We start from the raw sequence: 18,817 nt of genomic DNA, 5'->3' as shown, positions 1-18,817 counted from the left end.
AATTGAACAACGCTCATAATTTTTCTAATGATAGGAATAACCCTCCGTATCATCCTAAAAAAATCTCAGATTTTTCCTATGCGTCAGTAATTTTATAAAAATAAAAACATTTCAAGTTTCACAAAACGGGGATATGATGGCACTTCAGGACTTTTTCCATCGTCTCTATAAAAATATATGGGCAATAAAAAAGAAAAAAATGACAGGCGTCAGCTTTTACATACTCTTTGGTTACACGTCTATCCATAGACCTACAACGTCCAAACAACGTCACATCAAAACCTGTCATATTTTTTTTAATGCCTATAGAGACGATGGAAAAAGTCCTGAAGTGCCATCATATCCCCGTTTTGTGAAACTTGAAATGTTTTTATTTTTATAAAATTACTGACGCATAGGAAAAATCTGAGATTTTTTTAGGATGATACGGAGGGTTATTCCTATCATCAGAAAAATTATGAGCGTTGTTAAATTTTTTCAGACATAGCCTATTATTGAAAACAAAGCGGACATAATAAAAAAAAAAGTTTTTACAAAATTTTCATTATTCCTAGCTTTACACGGAAAAAACTTAATCGATCGATTTATTTTAGTTAGAACGACCTTAAACGATGAAATCGTTATTAGCACATCACTATAATTTTTGACATTTGCTTTCGTTTTCCGCAGGGGGCTGTTGCTCCTGTTTATTGTGCGTTAGAAATTATAAATAAACCGTTTGTGTCCTGATGAAACTCAGAAATTTTGCAAAAGCATACACATAAATATAAGATCAGGAGTTAAGTTATGAATTTGCAGTGGCTAATACTACTTGTTGTATCGAAACCTTCACGATCTCGCACTTCCTGTTGAGATGATCGAGTCGTTTTCTACCAACTTAGATCTGTTTCAAAGTTAAACAAGTGCTATTAACTTACAAAATGGAACCAGGCACAGACTGGCTCAGTGAGATTCTGCAGCACGTTCAGCTCGAGCAGTTCTACGTGCCGATCCGGGATCAATTACAGGTAAACAAAACAATGGTCGATTTGAAACTTGTGAGAATCCGTTCATGTAACAAGATACTTTCATGTGAGTTTTTGTTTTAGATTACACGATTAGCGCATTTTGACTATGTGCATGCTGATGACTTGGAGAAGCTGGGCATCAGTAAGCCGGGCGTGCGGCGGCTCCTGGACGCCGTCCGGAAACGGAAACTGCAGCAGTGGAACAGAAAATTCTGGAATAAACTATTCGGTTCATCCTCTGGTTCAAGCTCTAAAACTGAAGTTGTCCGGCAACCGGTGCAAACAGAGCCGAGAACTACATGCATTATTTTGGAAAAGGATATTGTGTAAGTGAATGATTCGTTTTACATAATAATTTGTGTAGAGTTAAGGAAGTATAAGGAATGTGAATAATTCAACTTTAATATCTGGTGATATAAGCTGCAATTAAATTTAGGCCAACTTAGTAGAAGCTAGAAGCCATATATCATATAGGTACTATTGCATTACATAAGCAATAGAGTGATGTAGCCAGTGAAGTTGTTAACATTATGCTACTTATTCTTAATCCTTGACTAGGAAGGAAAGAAGGGATTACTTTTATAACATCACACTTTTCTATTCAGGCTACAGAATGAACTGGGAACAGGTTCATTTGGTGTGGTGAAACAAGGAGAATGGCGAGTGCCTGATCAGCCAGGGAAGGTCCTCAAAGTGGCCGTCAAAGTACTGAAGGCAGATGCCTTCTCCCAGCCCGGAGTCTATGATGACTTCCGGAGAGAAGTGGAAGCTATGCACAGTTTGAAACACCCAAACTTAATAAGGCTGCATGGAGTAGTGTTTCATCCTCTAATGATGGTGTGTGAGCTGGCTCCGATGGGTGCATTGCTAGATTACATAAGGCAGCAGGATGGAAAAGTCTCATTAAACTTGATCTGTAAATGGTCAGAGCAGGTGGCGGCCGGCATGGCACACTTAGAGAAGAACCGGTTTCTCCACAGAGACTTGGCATGCAGGAATATATTGCTGTCCACTTTGGATTTGGTAAGTAGTTTATTTTTATTTTCAGAAATGCTTTGGTTTATGAATGGCTAAGCTGAATTCTATCTTTTTTACTCACTACTTATTAGAACTATTGGTATGTCAATTGTTTATTTGTGCAAAGTCTCCCAGCTATTTAATTGTTTCTATAGTGTTAAAACTTTTCAGTCTCAATTATAAAGTTATTTATAAAATAAACCAATTAAGTAGGTATATTAGAAACATCTTGTTATTAAATTAAAGGCCATTCTTAATAAAAACCTATACAAATCTCATGGTTGGTTTAAGATCTGCCAGCTGTGGCCAACAAGATAAAGAGACATATACGCTCACGACCATCAGTCAAACCTGGTAGTAACCATCTAGATTATTCTAGATCTATGCCGCACCAATCACCACCTGACCACCAGCCCCTAACCACCCTCCTCAACAGGTGAAGATCGGAGACTTCGGCCTCATGCGAGCTCTGCCGGACGCGGACGACTGCTACGTGATGTCGGAGCGGCGGCGCGTGCCCTTCCCGTGGTGCGCGCCGGAGTCGCTGCGCAGCCGCCAGTTCTCGCACGCCAGCGATGTGTGGATGTTTGCTGTTGCACTGTGGGAGATGCTGACCTTTGGCGAGGATCCGTGGATGGGTGAGGATGGAATCTTTATTATCTTACTGGAGTAGGATAAAGTAATCGTTTGAAAATGGCGGTTATTCCGAAATTGCCGTTCCATCCATAGGTCACTGATTCATATCCGGCTCGAAGGACCAAATTACAAAATGGCGGTTATTTAATAAGTGGCAGTAGAAATCATTATAGACGATCCCAAGAGCATGAGTGTATCCCTGTTAGACATAAGCCTCTTTCAAGCATTGCCCTTCCCGTGGTGCGCGCCGGAGTCGCTGCGCAGCCGCCAGTTCTCGCACGCCAGCGATGTGTGGATGTTTGCTGTTGCGCTGTGGGAGATGCTGACCTTTGGGGAGGATCCTTGGATGGGTGAGGATGGAATCTACCGTTTATTATGCGTATGCGTGCGTATATAAATAAACTGTTTGAAAATGGCGCTTTTTTCATAATGACGGTCATTTTGAATTCACCATAGGTCGCAGGTTCATATCCGGCTCGGAGGACCAAATGTAGGGTGAAATTCTAATAATAATAATGTCCTCCTAGCCGAATTTCGACCACGGCGGCTAATCTCGATTGAGATCAGCCATCTACGCAGGAGTAGATTATAGTGCCCAAGTGTGTGCGCAGTACACAGGAGCACTCTCTGTTCCAGCACTCTCATAGCCCAATGGGACGGATTGACCGACACGACTGGAGAGAGCTAGGCGCAGGGCCGACTGCTTTACATGCCCATCCGACAGCATGGATCGTTTCACTGTTTCCGATATCAGGTGATCAGCCTTCTATGTCCTAACCAAACTTAGAAACACAAATTGATGGTCCCAACCGGGAATCGAACTCGGGGCCTCTGGGTCATGAAGCGAAGCTTCTACCACTAGACCACAGAGGCAGTTGAAATTCTAAATACTATTGTAATGACGATAATTTCAAAACTCTTTCCCACTCAGGTCTCAACGGCTCCGAGATCCTCCGCCTCATCATGCGCGAGGGCCAGCGGCTGCAGCAGCCCAACGCCTGCCCCCCTGACGTCTACATGCTGATGATGCAGTGCTGGGACCTCAACCCGAAGGAGCGGCCGACGTTTGCGGGTATACTCCGGTATTTGGAGATGAACAAGTTTGAGGCGGCTACGGCGGCGTTGAGGTTTGTGTTGGGTTGTGTTTGTCTTTTTTTTGTTGTTATTTAATTATTTTACAACTATTATGTACATAATGTACACTTCCTACTACAACTGAATTCTTTTTGTTAAATATACTATGCATTGTTGCGCTGTGCGGTCTTCTTGTGTGCTGTCGGTAACAAACATAAGAATTTCCTACACTAGAGTAGATTAGGATTAGCCAGTTAGATTAGTTATCTTTCGCTTACTGCTCAGGGTGCGCCGGACGTACCTATAGTATGTACTTCACTTCAGTAGATACGAGTACTACATGTCACTTGGGGAAGCTACTTTCGTTCACTTGCAAATTTTCGTACATTGCCCTCAACTGTGCTCAAATGTGACTCGAGACTCGAGACAGATGATGATAAGATGAAATATTACGAGATGATATATTATGTAGATATGTCGCAGGCAACTGGTTTAATCTCCTGTTTGATTGAACCACTAGCCCGTTCATTGGATGGCGCTGTTCAGTTGTATGACTAGGCCGAACGTTGATTGTACAAGCATCACAAAACGTCCAACTAGTTAGCTGACTTAAAATCAGTCAGGTGGTGAATAAAACAAATATGGCGTCTAACAGCTAACAGCTGACACAAAAAGCACCTATATTGTTAGTTTTTTGCAAATAAATTAGCTTTAAAGTGCGTTATTTGTGTTAAAATAGTGTGACAACATGGATTTACCTATTATTACGCCGCGGGTGGATAGTTTCAAAGAAAAAAAGTGGCGAAACTGGATAATTATGAACAACAATATGAAGGTACGTTTATTGTTATTGTTTAGTTAATTTGTGAGATAAGAGCTTTGTAACATAGTGTTTTTGTTGACTCTTGTCTGGTGATGTTCACCCTAACCAGACATTACAAAGTTGCTATACTATATCCCATTCAACGACTTCGCTGAATGACGTTCAGTCAAGACGTCGAACGTTACAATCAACGACTTGGCGAGTTGTCCTTTAGTCATACAACTGAATAGCGCCATCCAATGAACGGACTAGTGGTTCAATCAAACAGGAGATTAAACCAGTTGCCTGCGACAGATATAAGCACAAATCTATTGAAATCTAATCAAATCCTTTTCTGTAATCTTGTCTCATTGTTTCCGTTTTAGCGATATTGATTTGAAATTCAAGATAACGTCTGACTAAATAAACAATACCCATAGGTTGTAAATTAAAAAGTTATGTTTTTCGACACGCTAACAATGACAATAATTTTCCAGTATGAGTCATACTACTACATATATCTTAATGGCCCTAAACATTTCCATTCATGATTCTCTATGCCTGTCGTGTTATACCTACTGGAAATCAATCGTAGTGATTATGATAATTAAGACTAACTTATGTACTTATAGAAAATAGGGCCTTATTAAATGTTACAAATTATAACTTTGTAACGCTCTTAATTCGTGTATCATAAATTGATAACATTCATAAGAGCTAAACTGATGCTTCTTTGAAGCTACATTGATCTATACTTTACCGTATCTAAACTAGGATAAACGTCGCGTCTCTTGCAAAAAGTGATAAGTACATCTACTAGATCATCACGTGTTGACAGGGATGCAGGCAATTTACTCTTGTTTGTTCCACTATTACTTAGTATTAAATTATATAGAGGTGGAGTCTGATCGATAGGTATATTATGATCGTAACGTTTTAGTGTTCGTCTAATATGATAATATGTATTACTAACATGCTAAATTACACACCTATCTGGGTTAACGATGTAATACATGACGGAAAAATGTACTATGAAAACTAACCGACATGCATAGGTATTTAAGTTATTAACTATTTACGAATATTTATTTATTGATGTGTTGTGTTTGCCGTACCTATTGGTCAATTGCACTAATCAATCGTGTAAACGAAACTTTAAGGCGAAGATGGACCAGTTATACACTAAACATCAAGTTCCGAATAAATAAGCTTGCACATTTTACACTCATAAGCCTTTAAAACCTACCTTTCTCCTACAGCTACAGAAAAGCGGGTCAGATGACGATCGAGAGCGGCGACTGCATCATATTAGTGGACCGGCGGCCCGAGCTGCACTGGTGGAAGGGGCAGAACCAACGGACCTTGGAGATAGGCCTGTTCCCCAGGTAATAGACACTGCAATACTTATAGCTGTGTATAGTACGACTATGACCATAGACTGACAGGGCCTTTGTGAAATGGTGGTACAATGAGGCGTTTGTTAAAAAAAAAAAGTTCCTTTTTGGAGAAATAGATGGCATTGTCTAGGGTTGTTCCAACTGTCAAACCCCCAGAACACACTCAGATCACATGTTATTCTGTGAGGCTAACGAAATGTGAAAGTGACGTAGGTAGGTAGTATTGTAGTATTATTTTCTCTATGATGATAATATATCATGTTATGTAACAATGGTTAATTTACATTACCGCGAATGATTTAACTTACTTACGTGAATGAAAATCATTTGGTATGAAATGATCCGAACACAACCATGATTCTTTTCGCAGTTTCCAATCAATTTTTCGCACATTTATCCGAGTCGCCTTAATCCATTGTTGCGCCTGGCTTTCATCATTTGGAAATTTATGATGTCCTTTATTTTTACAAGTTGCGACGGCACACATTCTCATCTTGTCTTGTAAGTATTTCTTTGGGATCTTATTTAGGATCATACAATAAATAAAAATAGAAAATCAGTTCTCGCACGCAGCACCCGTTCAAACGGCGCGGGTAGAACTATTCACAGAATACTTAGCACTATCCCAAGCCACATGCAGTCTGAGCCTCGGAAGGATGGCTCGCGCTACCACCCGACATTTAATCACAACTAGTCAGTTCTTATTCTGAGTTTAGTACTCTTTGCTCTCTATGTAATTTTTGACAGTTGGTACACTGCGTTTTCACGCCATCTATCGGCATACCCAAAAGCTCAACTGACAGCTGTCAAGGAAAACGGCTCATAATAATATGACTATCGACAAATATTTGTAAAATTTTACAAATATTTGTCGAAAAAAATAATTTACAATAAATAATTTCATTCATTTCAAGCTGTGTGCGACTACGCTAACTTTGCAATGCTATTCGGGGAATGCCGAACATATCTATGGTGCAAGGTAATTGATACGTCACTCGAGGAGGTTTCTTTTGTTTAACTAAACAATAAACCTAGCTGTTTGGTATACTTATAAGCTCAAATTACTTACCTATCATCTTTATGAGGCATTCATGTATGTATTGTTATTTTATAATTCAGAAGCGAGGATTGTTAGATGTCACTATCACAAATAAAGAATTTGCATTGTATACAACGTATATGGCATTGATATGCGATTTTTATAAGATTTTATCTCAGAGTCAATAACCGTTGACATGCTAATAAAGAGAAAGCACAACAAAACATAACAATTATTCATTTGATGAATTGCTTTGATTGACTGTAGCCATTAAATTTCCATATCTAAAGGTTTTTACTCTCTACGGCAATACGGTCTACATAGGCACAAACATATTTATGTGTCTGCACTTATTTATTTACATGTATGTTTTTTTGAATCCCGAGTAAACTGTTTTGGCTTCAGCTCAACCACTGACAAAATGCCACCGTGTTCTATCACCTCACATCATCGAACCACCACTGCCACACACATAGTCTGTCCAGTCAACAGTGACGAAGGCTCGTTTACTTCCCCATTTCTAATGAGCTCTGTGTTACTTCCAGCACCCTGGTGAACATCAATAAGAGCAAGGCGCCCGCCACCTGCCCGCCCGTGAAGAAATCACAAACACTGTCATCTCCTGTTAGAAAAGGTAATATTGAATTTGGTATCTGTTGAAATTGGAACTAGACTCTTTGGTATTAACTATTCAGGTGCATAGATAAATATTTCGCTTTCCCATTGGGCGTAAAATTTTAATTTGGAACTACTCTCCAAATTTTAACTGAAATAGAATCTAAAATTAGGTCTTGACAGCATAATATTTACATTTTAGTTCAGTTATAAAACTGTTTTTTTTCACGAAACCTTCGTCGATAATTTTGCAAGATTTTTGTTTTTTTTTATGTAAGAATTTTTACTACAGTATTTATAAATTACTAGTACTATGGGACTCTACCATAATATTATGTTACAAATAGAAAGCGAACGTTAACCTTCAAATCGATTATATCATAATAATATGCTAATGAGACTACCATAGACTGACCGTTACGACCGCTCGTATTATTAAATAGCACTCTTGATTTTGTTGAATGAAAGTGAATTTTAGGTCATTCATTCATTCCTTTGCAGTTGAATGCATGTGACTTAAAATATTAATAAAATAATGTATAGAAGATGTACTTCAAAGTACCTATGCATTGTAGGTCAATATTGTGGACAAACATGAATATCTTTTATCCAATCGCTATTAAACCTTATTCCATTCTGTTATGGTGGATATTTTCCTACAGTTACTTCTGTCCCATAGATTATGCTAATCTATGAGTAAGAATTTATCATGACTATGTGACTAATCGAATACCCATGAATGTACAATGTCACACTCCTTAGATAAATATAGCACACCTGCCTTTATGTTGATATAGATATAAAGGAAACTCTGTCATTTATACAAATAAATGAATGAAATGATGGCATTGTGTTCCTCATAAATAAATATGAAATGATATTACTATTGAATATATTATTATCGTACGAGTATACACTGCAAAAATATTTATTGCAACAGCGCAATTTAATTAGAATCATGCGTTGCAACTCCGTTAATACCAGAGTTTTCTACTTTGACACGATGTTATATACTCTACTCTACGTATACATACAATCATCAAACACCAATGTTTGTTACTCTTTCACGGGGAAACAGCGTATCAATTTTATAATTCAGGAAGCTGACACCTTGGATTAACATATAGGCTAGCTTTTATCCCTGAATTCCCTGCCAACTGCACAACTGACCTTCCCTGCTACTGTTTTTGGTGTGACAAAGATAGATAGAATATTCTTTATTCGTACACAAGAACTGAATTTATAAAGCTTATATACAAACACATAGGTACATCATACCACTAAAAGCGATTATTTCAAGACAACCTTTGGGTGGAAGAATATTTATGTTCAAATATGGTCAAGTGTACCTACTAATGCAAGCCTTAAGTATTGCTTACAATAACCATTTCCCCCCCCTCTCTTCCAGCGCAAACCCCAACCCTCACCCGTCGCGACTCGGCCGACGACTCCTCAGTAATCCTGCGCAAGCGCCGCACCATCGAGTCCACGCAAGCGGCCCGCACTCGCGCCGGCGCCGCCGGGAGGCAGTTCCACTACAACAAGCTGGTCAACCAGCGAGTACAGGAGGAGAGGAGCCTGCGAGATAGGCAGGCTAGGAGCTTGAATCAAGGTAACTCATGTTGTAACCTAATCAGAAGGCCTAGCATACCAACCCTCATCCGTCGCGATAAGCACGCTAGAAGCTTCAAGTAAGGTAAAACAATCGTTATAACGTAACCAGAAGGGCTAGCACAGGACGCATTTAGGACGTGACAAAATTATCCATCGCGCTCGCTCTTCAGGCTGCGCAATGTGAATGAACATGCAAAACCTTTGTCACGTCTTAATAGCGCCGCGTGCTAGCCCTCCTGAAGGCCTAGCACGGAGCGCTAGACTCTTTCGTCATCCTGCGCAAGCGCCGCACCATCGAGTCCACGCAAGCGGCCCGCACTCGCGCCGGCGCCGCCGGGAGGCAGTTCCACTACAACAAGCTGGTCAACCAGCGAGTACAAGAGGAGAGGAGCCTGCGAGATAGGCAGGCTAGGAGCTTGAACCAAGGTAACCTAACATAGAAAGGCTATTTAAGACGGCACGGGGCGCTTTAAAGACGTGAAAAAATTATCCGTCGCACTCGCTCTTGAGGCTGCGCGATGAAAAACGGAGCTGCAACCAAGGTAACTACTGTTATAACGTAACCAGAAGGCCTAGCACAGGGCGCATTTAAAACGTGACAAAATTATCCGTCGCGCTCGCTCTCGAAGTTACGCGACGAGAGTAAGCAATGCAAAATTTTTGTCACGTCTTACTTGCGCCCCGTGCTAGCCCTACAGAAAGCCTAGCACGGAGCACGCGATGTTTTTTTTTGTCACGTCTTAATTGCGCTCCGTGCTAGCCCTACTTACGGCCTAGCACGGAGCGCAAGACTCCCCTCTACTTATCCGCAAGCGACGCACCATCGAGTCCTCTCAGGCAGATAAGCAGGCCAGGAGCTGCACCCAAGGTAACAATAGTTTAATAATAATATGTGGGGCCATCTCGCACACGGCTATAAGACTCCAAGCTAAGCAGAGCCTGTAATAAGTATGTACATTGTACAGGTGATACTTATGTTTACACAGATATATAGATAAAATTGTTATACATATTAACAGCCATGACCCGAGTAGAAATCTCTGTCTTATCTGCCCTCTTCCTTTAATACAACTTTTATAACTACCCGGAATATTGGAATAGGTACTCATATTGACACGTTACTCATCACGATGGCTTCAATTTTAGAAGGTAGAATGTTTTTTTTATTTATTTGCATTTATTGCGACAATCTCTACTCTTACTTTAATAACCAGCTACTATTTGATCCAACAGTCCGGGAAGACCTGCTAATAGACCTGGACATGCCGCCGGCGACCCGCCAGAGCACTCCGGTGAAGAAAGCGGACCCACTCAGCAATATGTCTATACTGGACGCGCCCATCGATGTACCTGAACTAAGTGAGTAACTAATAACATAATTTCATAATTATTTATTATTTCAGAGTATGATGTTGAAGTTGAAATGTGATCAATAAAAATAGATAGATAGATAGATAGAATATTATTTATTTGCACACACACATGAAATAAACTTATATAACTTAAATACTAACACATATGTACAAAAATGGCGGTCTTATCGCTTAAAGCGATTTTTTCAAGACAACCTTAGGGTGGAAGGATATTTATGATCAAAGAGGGGTCAAGTGTACTAAAGAATAATAAAATTGAAATAAAGTTAGGTTAGGTTCACTTTTCAGTTCTCATATTTTTGATAAGACGTTATAACTGTTGCGTGTTTTGAAACTATACAAGGCCAGAACGCAGAGGTTGGGACTGCTCGCGTATATTTTAAAATGAAAATGGTGCCATGATTTACTTGAAAGTATACAAGGCCATAACGCACTAATCGCGTATATTTTCAAGTAAGTTGGACCAAAATTATGGCTTGAAAATATACTGCAGCAGTTACCACTGCGTACTAATCGTGTATATTTTCAAGTGCCAAGCGGCAATGCGAGCACTTGAAACTATACGTGATTAGTTACCAGGTAGCCCTTTTTAATTGTTGCTCTCTCTTTCTTTCTTGCAAAATAGTAATAAGTCTATTGCTTTCTAAACATTGCATCATCATTCCGTACTTGGCATTGTTTTCGTAACGTGTTTTTTGTTTACATCGTACAGTAAAAAGCAAATTGATATTAAACTGTAGAACTGTTGTTAATAGTAAAAATTATCTCAGAAGAGGGTGCAGAACAATTCATAAAAGACAATTACGGTCAAATCAAAACTTGATGAAAAAATATGTCTGTAATAGGTCTATAGGGTAATACCTACTACACTCACGAGCAATGAATAAGTACAAGTAGCAAAAAGACAACACCAAATGGCCTCAATTTTTTAAAACATTTAATTTAGAATTTGATCAAAATTTACGTTTTTAGTTGGTTATAATAATATTTTGATGCGCTGTTAAATGCACTTTAATATTGCCGACGGCGTTATTAAATTAGTCTTTTCCGTTCAGGAGTGTAGTAGGTATTACTCTTAATTCATATAAATAATAAGATATTAGTATTCTTACTTGCAAGTATGATTGCTATAAATATCAATTTATCAATCAAATTAGAGCTTGTTCCTCTTTATTTATTAACATTCTATAGGCAGAACAAGTCAATTGTAGTCATTTACGCGTGTTTTGAAACTATACAAGGCCAGAACGCACCCATAGTGTACTAGCACTGTATAGTTTCAAGTGAAAAAAATAAATATTTTACTTGAAAATATACACGATTTGTGCGTACTAATCGCGTATACTTTCAAGTTGGGATTTACTGAATCGTACTTGAAAATATACATTGCTATTACGCATATTGCTTGATTGGCGTACTTGTCGCATATAATTTATACCTACATGCTGATTCAAATTTACTTAACTATTTCGGTAAATGTAAATGACTACAATTGACTTGTTCTGCCTATAAAATGATAATAAATGAAGATGAACAAGCTCTAATTTGATTGATAAATTGATATTTATAGCAATCATACTTGCAAGTAAGCATACCTACTAATATCTTATTATTTAAAGGAATTAAGAGTAATACCTACTACACTCCTGAACGGATAAGACTAGCTTAATGACGCCGTCGGCAATATTAAAGTGCATTTAACAGCGCATCAAAATATTATTATAACCAACTTAAATAGTAAATTTTGATCAAATTTTAAATTTAATGGTTTTAAAAAATTTGGGTCATTTAATGTTGACTTTTTGCTACTTGGACTTATTCATTGCTCGTGAGTGTAGTAGGTAGGTAGGACACACACACACACACACACGCACACATACACACACACACGCGCCCACAGACACCCACACACTGGTTATTTAAATTATTATTTGATTTTGAGTTCTATTTTTGTTTATTTACCAGTAAGGCCCTAATCTGGAAGAGAACTGTCTTCTGAAATACAGATTTATATCTAGTTCGGAAAACAGTGCTCAATATACCTACTTTGTACGTATGTTTTTAATGAAATAAATAAATCTTGAAATCTTTTTTTTTAAATCTTTTTTTAAATAGACATATTTTTCATCAAGTTTTGAATTCACCGTAATTGTCTTTTATGAACTGTTCTACACCCTCTTATGAGATAATTTTTACTATTAACAACATTCCTACAGTTTAATATCAATTTACCTTTTAACTTACGGTGTAAACAAAAAACACGTTACGAAATTAATGCCAAGTGTGGAATGATGATGCAATGTTTAGAAAGCAATAGACTTATTACTATTTCGCATGAAAGAAAGAGAGAGCAACAATTCAAAAGGGCTACCTGGTAACTAATCACGTATAGTTTCAAGTGCTCGCATTGCCGCTTGGCGCTTGAAAATATACACGATTAGTACGCAGTGGTAACTGCTGCAGTATATTTTCAAGCCATAATTTTGGCCCAACTTACTTGAAAATATACGCGATTAGTGCGTAATGGCCTTGTATACTTTCAAGTAAATCATGGCACCATTTTAATTTGAAAATATACGCGAGCAGTCCCAACCTCTGCGTTCTGGCCTTGTATAGTTTCAAAACACGCGTCATTTACATTTACCGAAATAGTTAAGTAAATTAGTATCAGCATGTAGGTATAAATTATATGCGACAAGTATGCCCATCAAGCAATGTGCGTAATAGCAATGTATATTTTCAAGTCAAATATATTTTTTTTTCACTTGAAACTATACAGTGCTAGTACACTATGGGTGCGTTCTGGCCTTGTATAGTTTCAAAACACGCATAACTGTTAGTAAATAGTCAAAATCCAGTAAACCAACTTTCATGTTATAAAATGTCTAATTACTCCTGATTATGTTCAACAATTTATAACCATATTTTTTATCCTCTTTTCAGATTTAGAACCCGACTGGGGAGAACCGAGCTTCGAATCAGAAATCGTCACTAGAAATAAGTTGCCCTCCCACCCCCTACCAGATAAGTACTCACACATATTCGGTGCTAAATCCCTCGACAACCTCTCCTTGTCTATGTCCACCAGTGGACCAACTACGTCCCTGGGTGGACAAATAATGTCCACAAGCGGTCAAACGATGTCCATGGGTGGACCAACAATGTCCACAAACGGACAAACTATATCCATGAGTGGACAAACTATGTCCATGGGTGGACCAACGCAACCGGATCCCTTCGACACATCGCAATGTTGGGCAACCACAAGTCAGAACTCCACCCCTAGACACAACAACTATAACGTAGGTAACACTAGTCTTCTAAATAACGAATCTCATAGGTACTCCGCTAATAATAGTAATTACTCGGCGAGTGCCCTGAATAGCTCCACCGATACGCACATTTACAATAACATGACAAACTCAGCACGAGCTAACGGCTCGCTGTATTCATCGCAGTATGGAACTGCTTCCGGGCTTAATAACTCTGTAGTTGAAACTGCAGAGAGAAATGAGGTATCAAGAAATGAGCCGAGTGTCGCCGCCTTATTGGCAGGAATGTCGCTGGACGACAGAATATCCGAATCCTTGAATCTCAGGTCAAAGAACTCCAATGGCGAAAACATTTACTCAAACGATAGCGCTAGCGAAAACGTTTATTCAAACAGCACACAGAACACATCACGTACAGCCTCTACGTCAGACAACACTAATCTCGCATCACAGACCAGTAGGTACAGCGAAGACTTACCTCTATACGGCAACTTCGAAATGAATCCCACACAACAGCAGTTCGTTCTAGAAACAAAGGACTACTACAACAAACTGTCTACAAAAGAGAGCGCGCGACCGAACAACACATACGAAAAGAACATCTACGTGCCAAAAGACAAGAACAGCAGTGAAAAGCTGAAGAGTTTCAGTGACGCGATAAAGAACTCGAAAAACTACTCGGCAGTGAAGTATCACGATGACGATTACTATCAATACAGCTACACGGGTGCCTACGAGGCGGCTGGCGCGTCGACGTCGCAAGGCGCGTACGATGAGGTTGCCGATACGGCTAGCAACTTCTACAGCGAGATTGGGGAGCAGGCCGTGTATTCGAATGTGCGATTGTATGACGAGGTGTATGAGACGGCGCCGCCGCGCCCGCACCGCCCCGCGCCCCCTTGCCCCACTCAACCCAAGTAGGAAGATAAAAAAGTGTATTTGATTGATTTTGAACTCCAGTTCTCGCATTTGAGAAGCAAAATAACGGTGCGATTTCACCAATGGAGAATAAGACTTTTCCGAGAATAAGTCGTCTAATTACTGCTGAGTAAGCATTGTCATACGTCAAGTAATTCTCGAAATAGCTTTATTCGTCAATGCTAAAATCGGACCTTGGACAAATACCATCGTTGTTGGTCCAGTTCATTAGAATCTATCCAAGTATTTAATGTCAATAATAAGATATGATTGTATAGTATTACGAGTATGACCTGATTCCTAAATTGTGTATTTTCATCTGTATTTCTACCCGACTGCTGTTCAGATTAGAAAGAGGTTTATGTTTGTATTGAAAAGACTATTTATTTAGATTGGAATGTTCTTGGGTGCCATCGAGAGAAATGACGTATTATGATTGAATGTATTTAAAATAATAGCTGTTTTTGTATGAAAATGTATTCAGGTCTCTGACTGTAAGCATCTTTATTTCTTTAGCAAGATGTAAGTAAGACGTAAGTAATAGAAAATTGAGCATAATCAAAATTCGCAATAAGATGAGAAGCTAAATTGGTATTAATAAGTGATATTAATTCAACTAAATGTGATTTTCCTGGATCCAAGGTCCATTATTATGTAATCCACTTACGTTAAATTATGTATGTAATGTAACTAACTCGAATAGAAATAGTCCTCCGTTTTATACATGTTTACAAACTGATCAAAGCATCGCCTTAGGTACCTAATTTTTATTTATATAATTCGGTTTTCATTTACTTCCCGGTAATGAGTAGGCCAAATATTATTTAAGTGTCTCTCCTTTAACATTAGCATATCACATGGTGCCTATTAACTGTACCTGTTAGTTTAGTAAGCCTATTTGATTTAGTATTTCCGTAACAATCATGACTTTATTATTAGTTTTATACAAAGGTTTTATTGGCAGCGGACGTTATGTGGTAGCAACAGACATGACGTAAAGTCACTTGTATGGAAATGATTTGGCAGCTAAGGGCCTGCTTCGTCCAATGGGGCTTCACCCTTATGACGCTCGATTACACGTCGCTTCGTTTGCTGCAACCTCATAACGTCGACCGCCAATTTAAACCTTAAGTAAGTACATTTTTAACGTTATTAAATTTGTTGTACCGCCTCTCTTAAAAACCCTGACATTGGTTAGCACTAATTTATAACGTCCTGGGTTTTGAATTTTGATATTGCTGAATAGAAGTGAAAGAAATCTCTGGAGTTAAGACTCTATGCGACATACAAAAAGTCAAAATTTTTATAACACAACGAAATTTGTAAACCTATTTTAAAGTTACAAAAAAGCTCTGAATTTGGCTATACAATTTTGGAATGTACCAGTGATATACTTATAAAATAAAATGGCAATGTAATCAAAGTTTCAATGTCATATTCAATGAGATTATTAGAAGAACAACATTATTATTTTCTACTTCTTTAAGTCTTATTTTTGTTTGAGAATGCTTTGGCTCATTCGCCTCAAGTATTTATCCATTTATACGTACTCGAAACAGTTTTTTGTGTATATTAATGTGTATTGTAAATAAATGTACACTATGTCCATGTATTTTATTAGGAATAATAAATGAAACACATTGGCAATCCTATTCATTTCACGATTTCCTAAGTCCCTTCACCAAAGTGTTTAAATTATGAAAATGAATGCCTCTGCAATACATAATATGAAATCCATCAGCCGTTGTTTTGTTTAAATATGTATAATTGTACAAATTTCAATATTAAATCAAGCTGAATTATCAAGAAACTATTTTACTAAACTTGAAGTCGAAGTTAGAATGAAACGCTTCTATGGAGTGAAGCAGTATAAATTAATACAAAGTTAAACAAAAGAGCTTGTAAATGTCGTTTTAACTGTTTACCCTCGGTGGGAAATAAGGGTGTTATGAGTTTGAAACTGCAGACGCCGACTACGGACGCTTCGATTATTGACTATAACTATAAAGTGATTTTTCCCTGCATTTTGTGTGTATGTGTAACTTTACAACAACTATCTCTATTCTACACGTCTACACATTTGGAATTTTATTTCCAGAAGGTATTGCATTTCCGAGACGGCAATAACGTCTCATATATCGATATCCTACGTTTAGCGTTTCATAAACAAGCAGGGTGGAAATTCTTCAGTGAATTTGCGTCGCCGGCATTTTAATGTACTAGACATAGTACTAAGCAACTTTCTCAATTGGATCCACTCTAAAATATAATTATGCTGTTGGCAACTTGGCATGAACATGGCTGTTTCACACTCTTGTTGGTTCCATAGATCCTACCTATTTAACTTTAGATAGAATAGAGATAGAATATTCTTTATTTGTACACAAGAATAGATTATACAAAGCTTAAATACAAACACATAGGTACAAAAAACTCGGTCTTATCACTAAAAGCGATTTTTTCAAGACAACCTTAACTATGAAACCGCCGTTTTATTTTCGCAAATGAGACTATTATTCCTGGTAGGTACTTATGTCTAGTACATACGTACATTGACCAGTAGAAAAACGGTAAAAGCACTGACAAAATTGCATACTGTTTTACACAGTATGAAATTTTCTGATTGCATTCCATTGCACGCACGTGAAGCTCCCATACTTATCTCATAAGAATAAATTACGATTCTCTAGTAGGTACTTACCAGCTAGTACTAAGAGTAGGTAATAGGTCTTTTTCTGCTATTATACAATTACCTAAGTACTTATAGTTTCCTAGGTGAACCTGCTATAACCATCAGCAACACGATCCACAAAAACAGGAATAACATGGCGACATTAATCGAAGCAGGACCTCCTATGTACAAGTACAAGTTGTTATCATTCATTACACGCCATTAGCATTCAGCGGGCGACTGATAACAGTCTCGTGGGCGGCAGAAACAGTAAACTCGCTACTTCATAAGTAGTCTTCATACTGTTTATAGTAGTTTACACCGACATTTACTGCCTGAAACGCTGCATCGAAATGCCTAGGTAATAGATGCTGTAAGATCTAAGAATAGGTGAAAACTTCAACGAATAACTTTTATAAAAAACAATAGTAGGGGAGACCGGGGACAAAAGTAACAGTTTGTATATTTTGTCTGATTTCTCGTTATTAATAACATTTACGATAAAATAAATATAGTCACATGAAACTTTCGTATATAGTCTACAAATATTCATTATTACTTTACTTAATGCATCTCGAATTATAGCATTTCTAAAGCCTCAAAAAAAAAAGGGAAATCGTTACTTTCGACCCCATGGTCAGGACGAAAGTAACAAGGCATGGGTCGAAAGTAACAACCCATAAATTCTGCCCAATGTTATAAATACGATTCAAAAGAAAGAACAAAAAAAAACAATCAAATTATTTAGTTAAGAAAACTTCTCAAAAAACTATCGAAACTAAAAAAAACTTATGATTTATTGACAAAACAAAAAAAAACTTCTGAATATAAACTGTAAATGAGATAAATCATTTAAACTGACTAACTGATAAGAAGTTGTTTTATTTGTGCCATAATATTTTATATTATGTCACAAATATCTAAACAAACACCAAAAAAATAAAATTTATAATGTGACATGGCAAACTTACGTAAGTAATTCGTTACTTTTGTCCTGCCGCGAGCTGTTACTTTTGTACCCATCCCCATTTTCGAAATATCAGGCGACATAACTTTAAAACAGCACGTGTTATTCGAAAACAATTAATGACATGCTACAGACAATCTTATAATGAATCAATAAACAAATAGTCATATGGTTCTTGGCATCTTAATTCTACGTAAACACTAAACGAATAAACACCAAAAAACTTACTTTTGGTGTGTAAAATCACGAAATGCTCACTAAAACAACCTTGCACCGCGGCACGGGCACGGAAAATGATTTCATGCGCGGGGGGTATCGCATGCTGACTACCAGCGGTCGCTTGGGACGTTAAGGCTATTGGGGAAGTCCACAGAGTCTTTGTTACTTTCTACCCGCTGTTACTTTTGTCCCCGGT

At 38.0% G+C, this 18,817-nt stretch overlaps 1 protein-coding gene across 1 annotated transcript; it reads left to right on the top strand.

Annotated features, from left to right (window-relative positions):
• Positions 1-639: 639 nt before the first annotated feature.
• On the top strand, positions 640-16,416 carry LOC105394065 (activated Cdc42 kinase Ack). The gene is made up of 10 exons (XM_048623781.1): positions 640-1,007; positions 1,089-1,333; positions 1,613-2,030; positions 2,461-2,662; positions 3,592-3,787; positions 5,796-5,921; positions 7,518-7,606; positions 8,996-9,199; positions 10,435-10,560; positions 13,518-16,416. The coding sequence occupies exons 1-10, from the start codon at positions 921-923 to the stop codon at positions 14,765-14,767; spliced, it is 2,943 nt and encodes a 980-aa protein (XP_048479738.1). The 5' UTR covers positions 640-920; the 3' UTR covers positions 14,768-16,416.
• Positions 16,417-18,817: the final 2,401 nt, after the last annotated feature.

Source organism: Plutella xylostella, chromosome 10, assembly GCF_932276165.1.
Source record: "Plutella xylostella chromosome 10, ilPluXylo3.1, whole genome shotgun sequence".
In the NCBI taxonomy this organism is placed as follows: Eukaryota; Metazoa; Arthropoda; class Insecta; order Lepidoptera; family Plutellidae; genus Plutella; species Plutella xylostella.
Note: the sequence above shows the minus strand (reverse complement) of the source record. Positions and strands in the feature narration are given on the sequence as shown.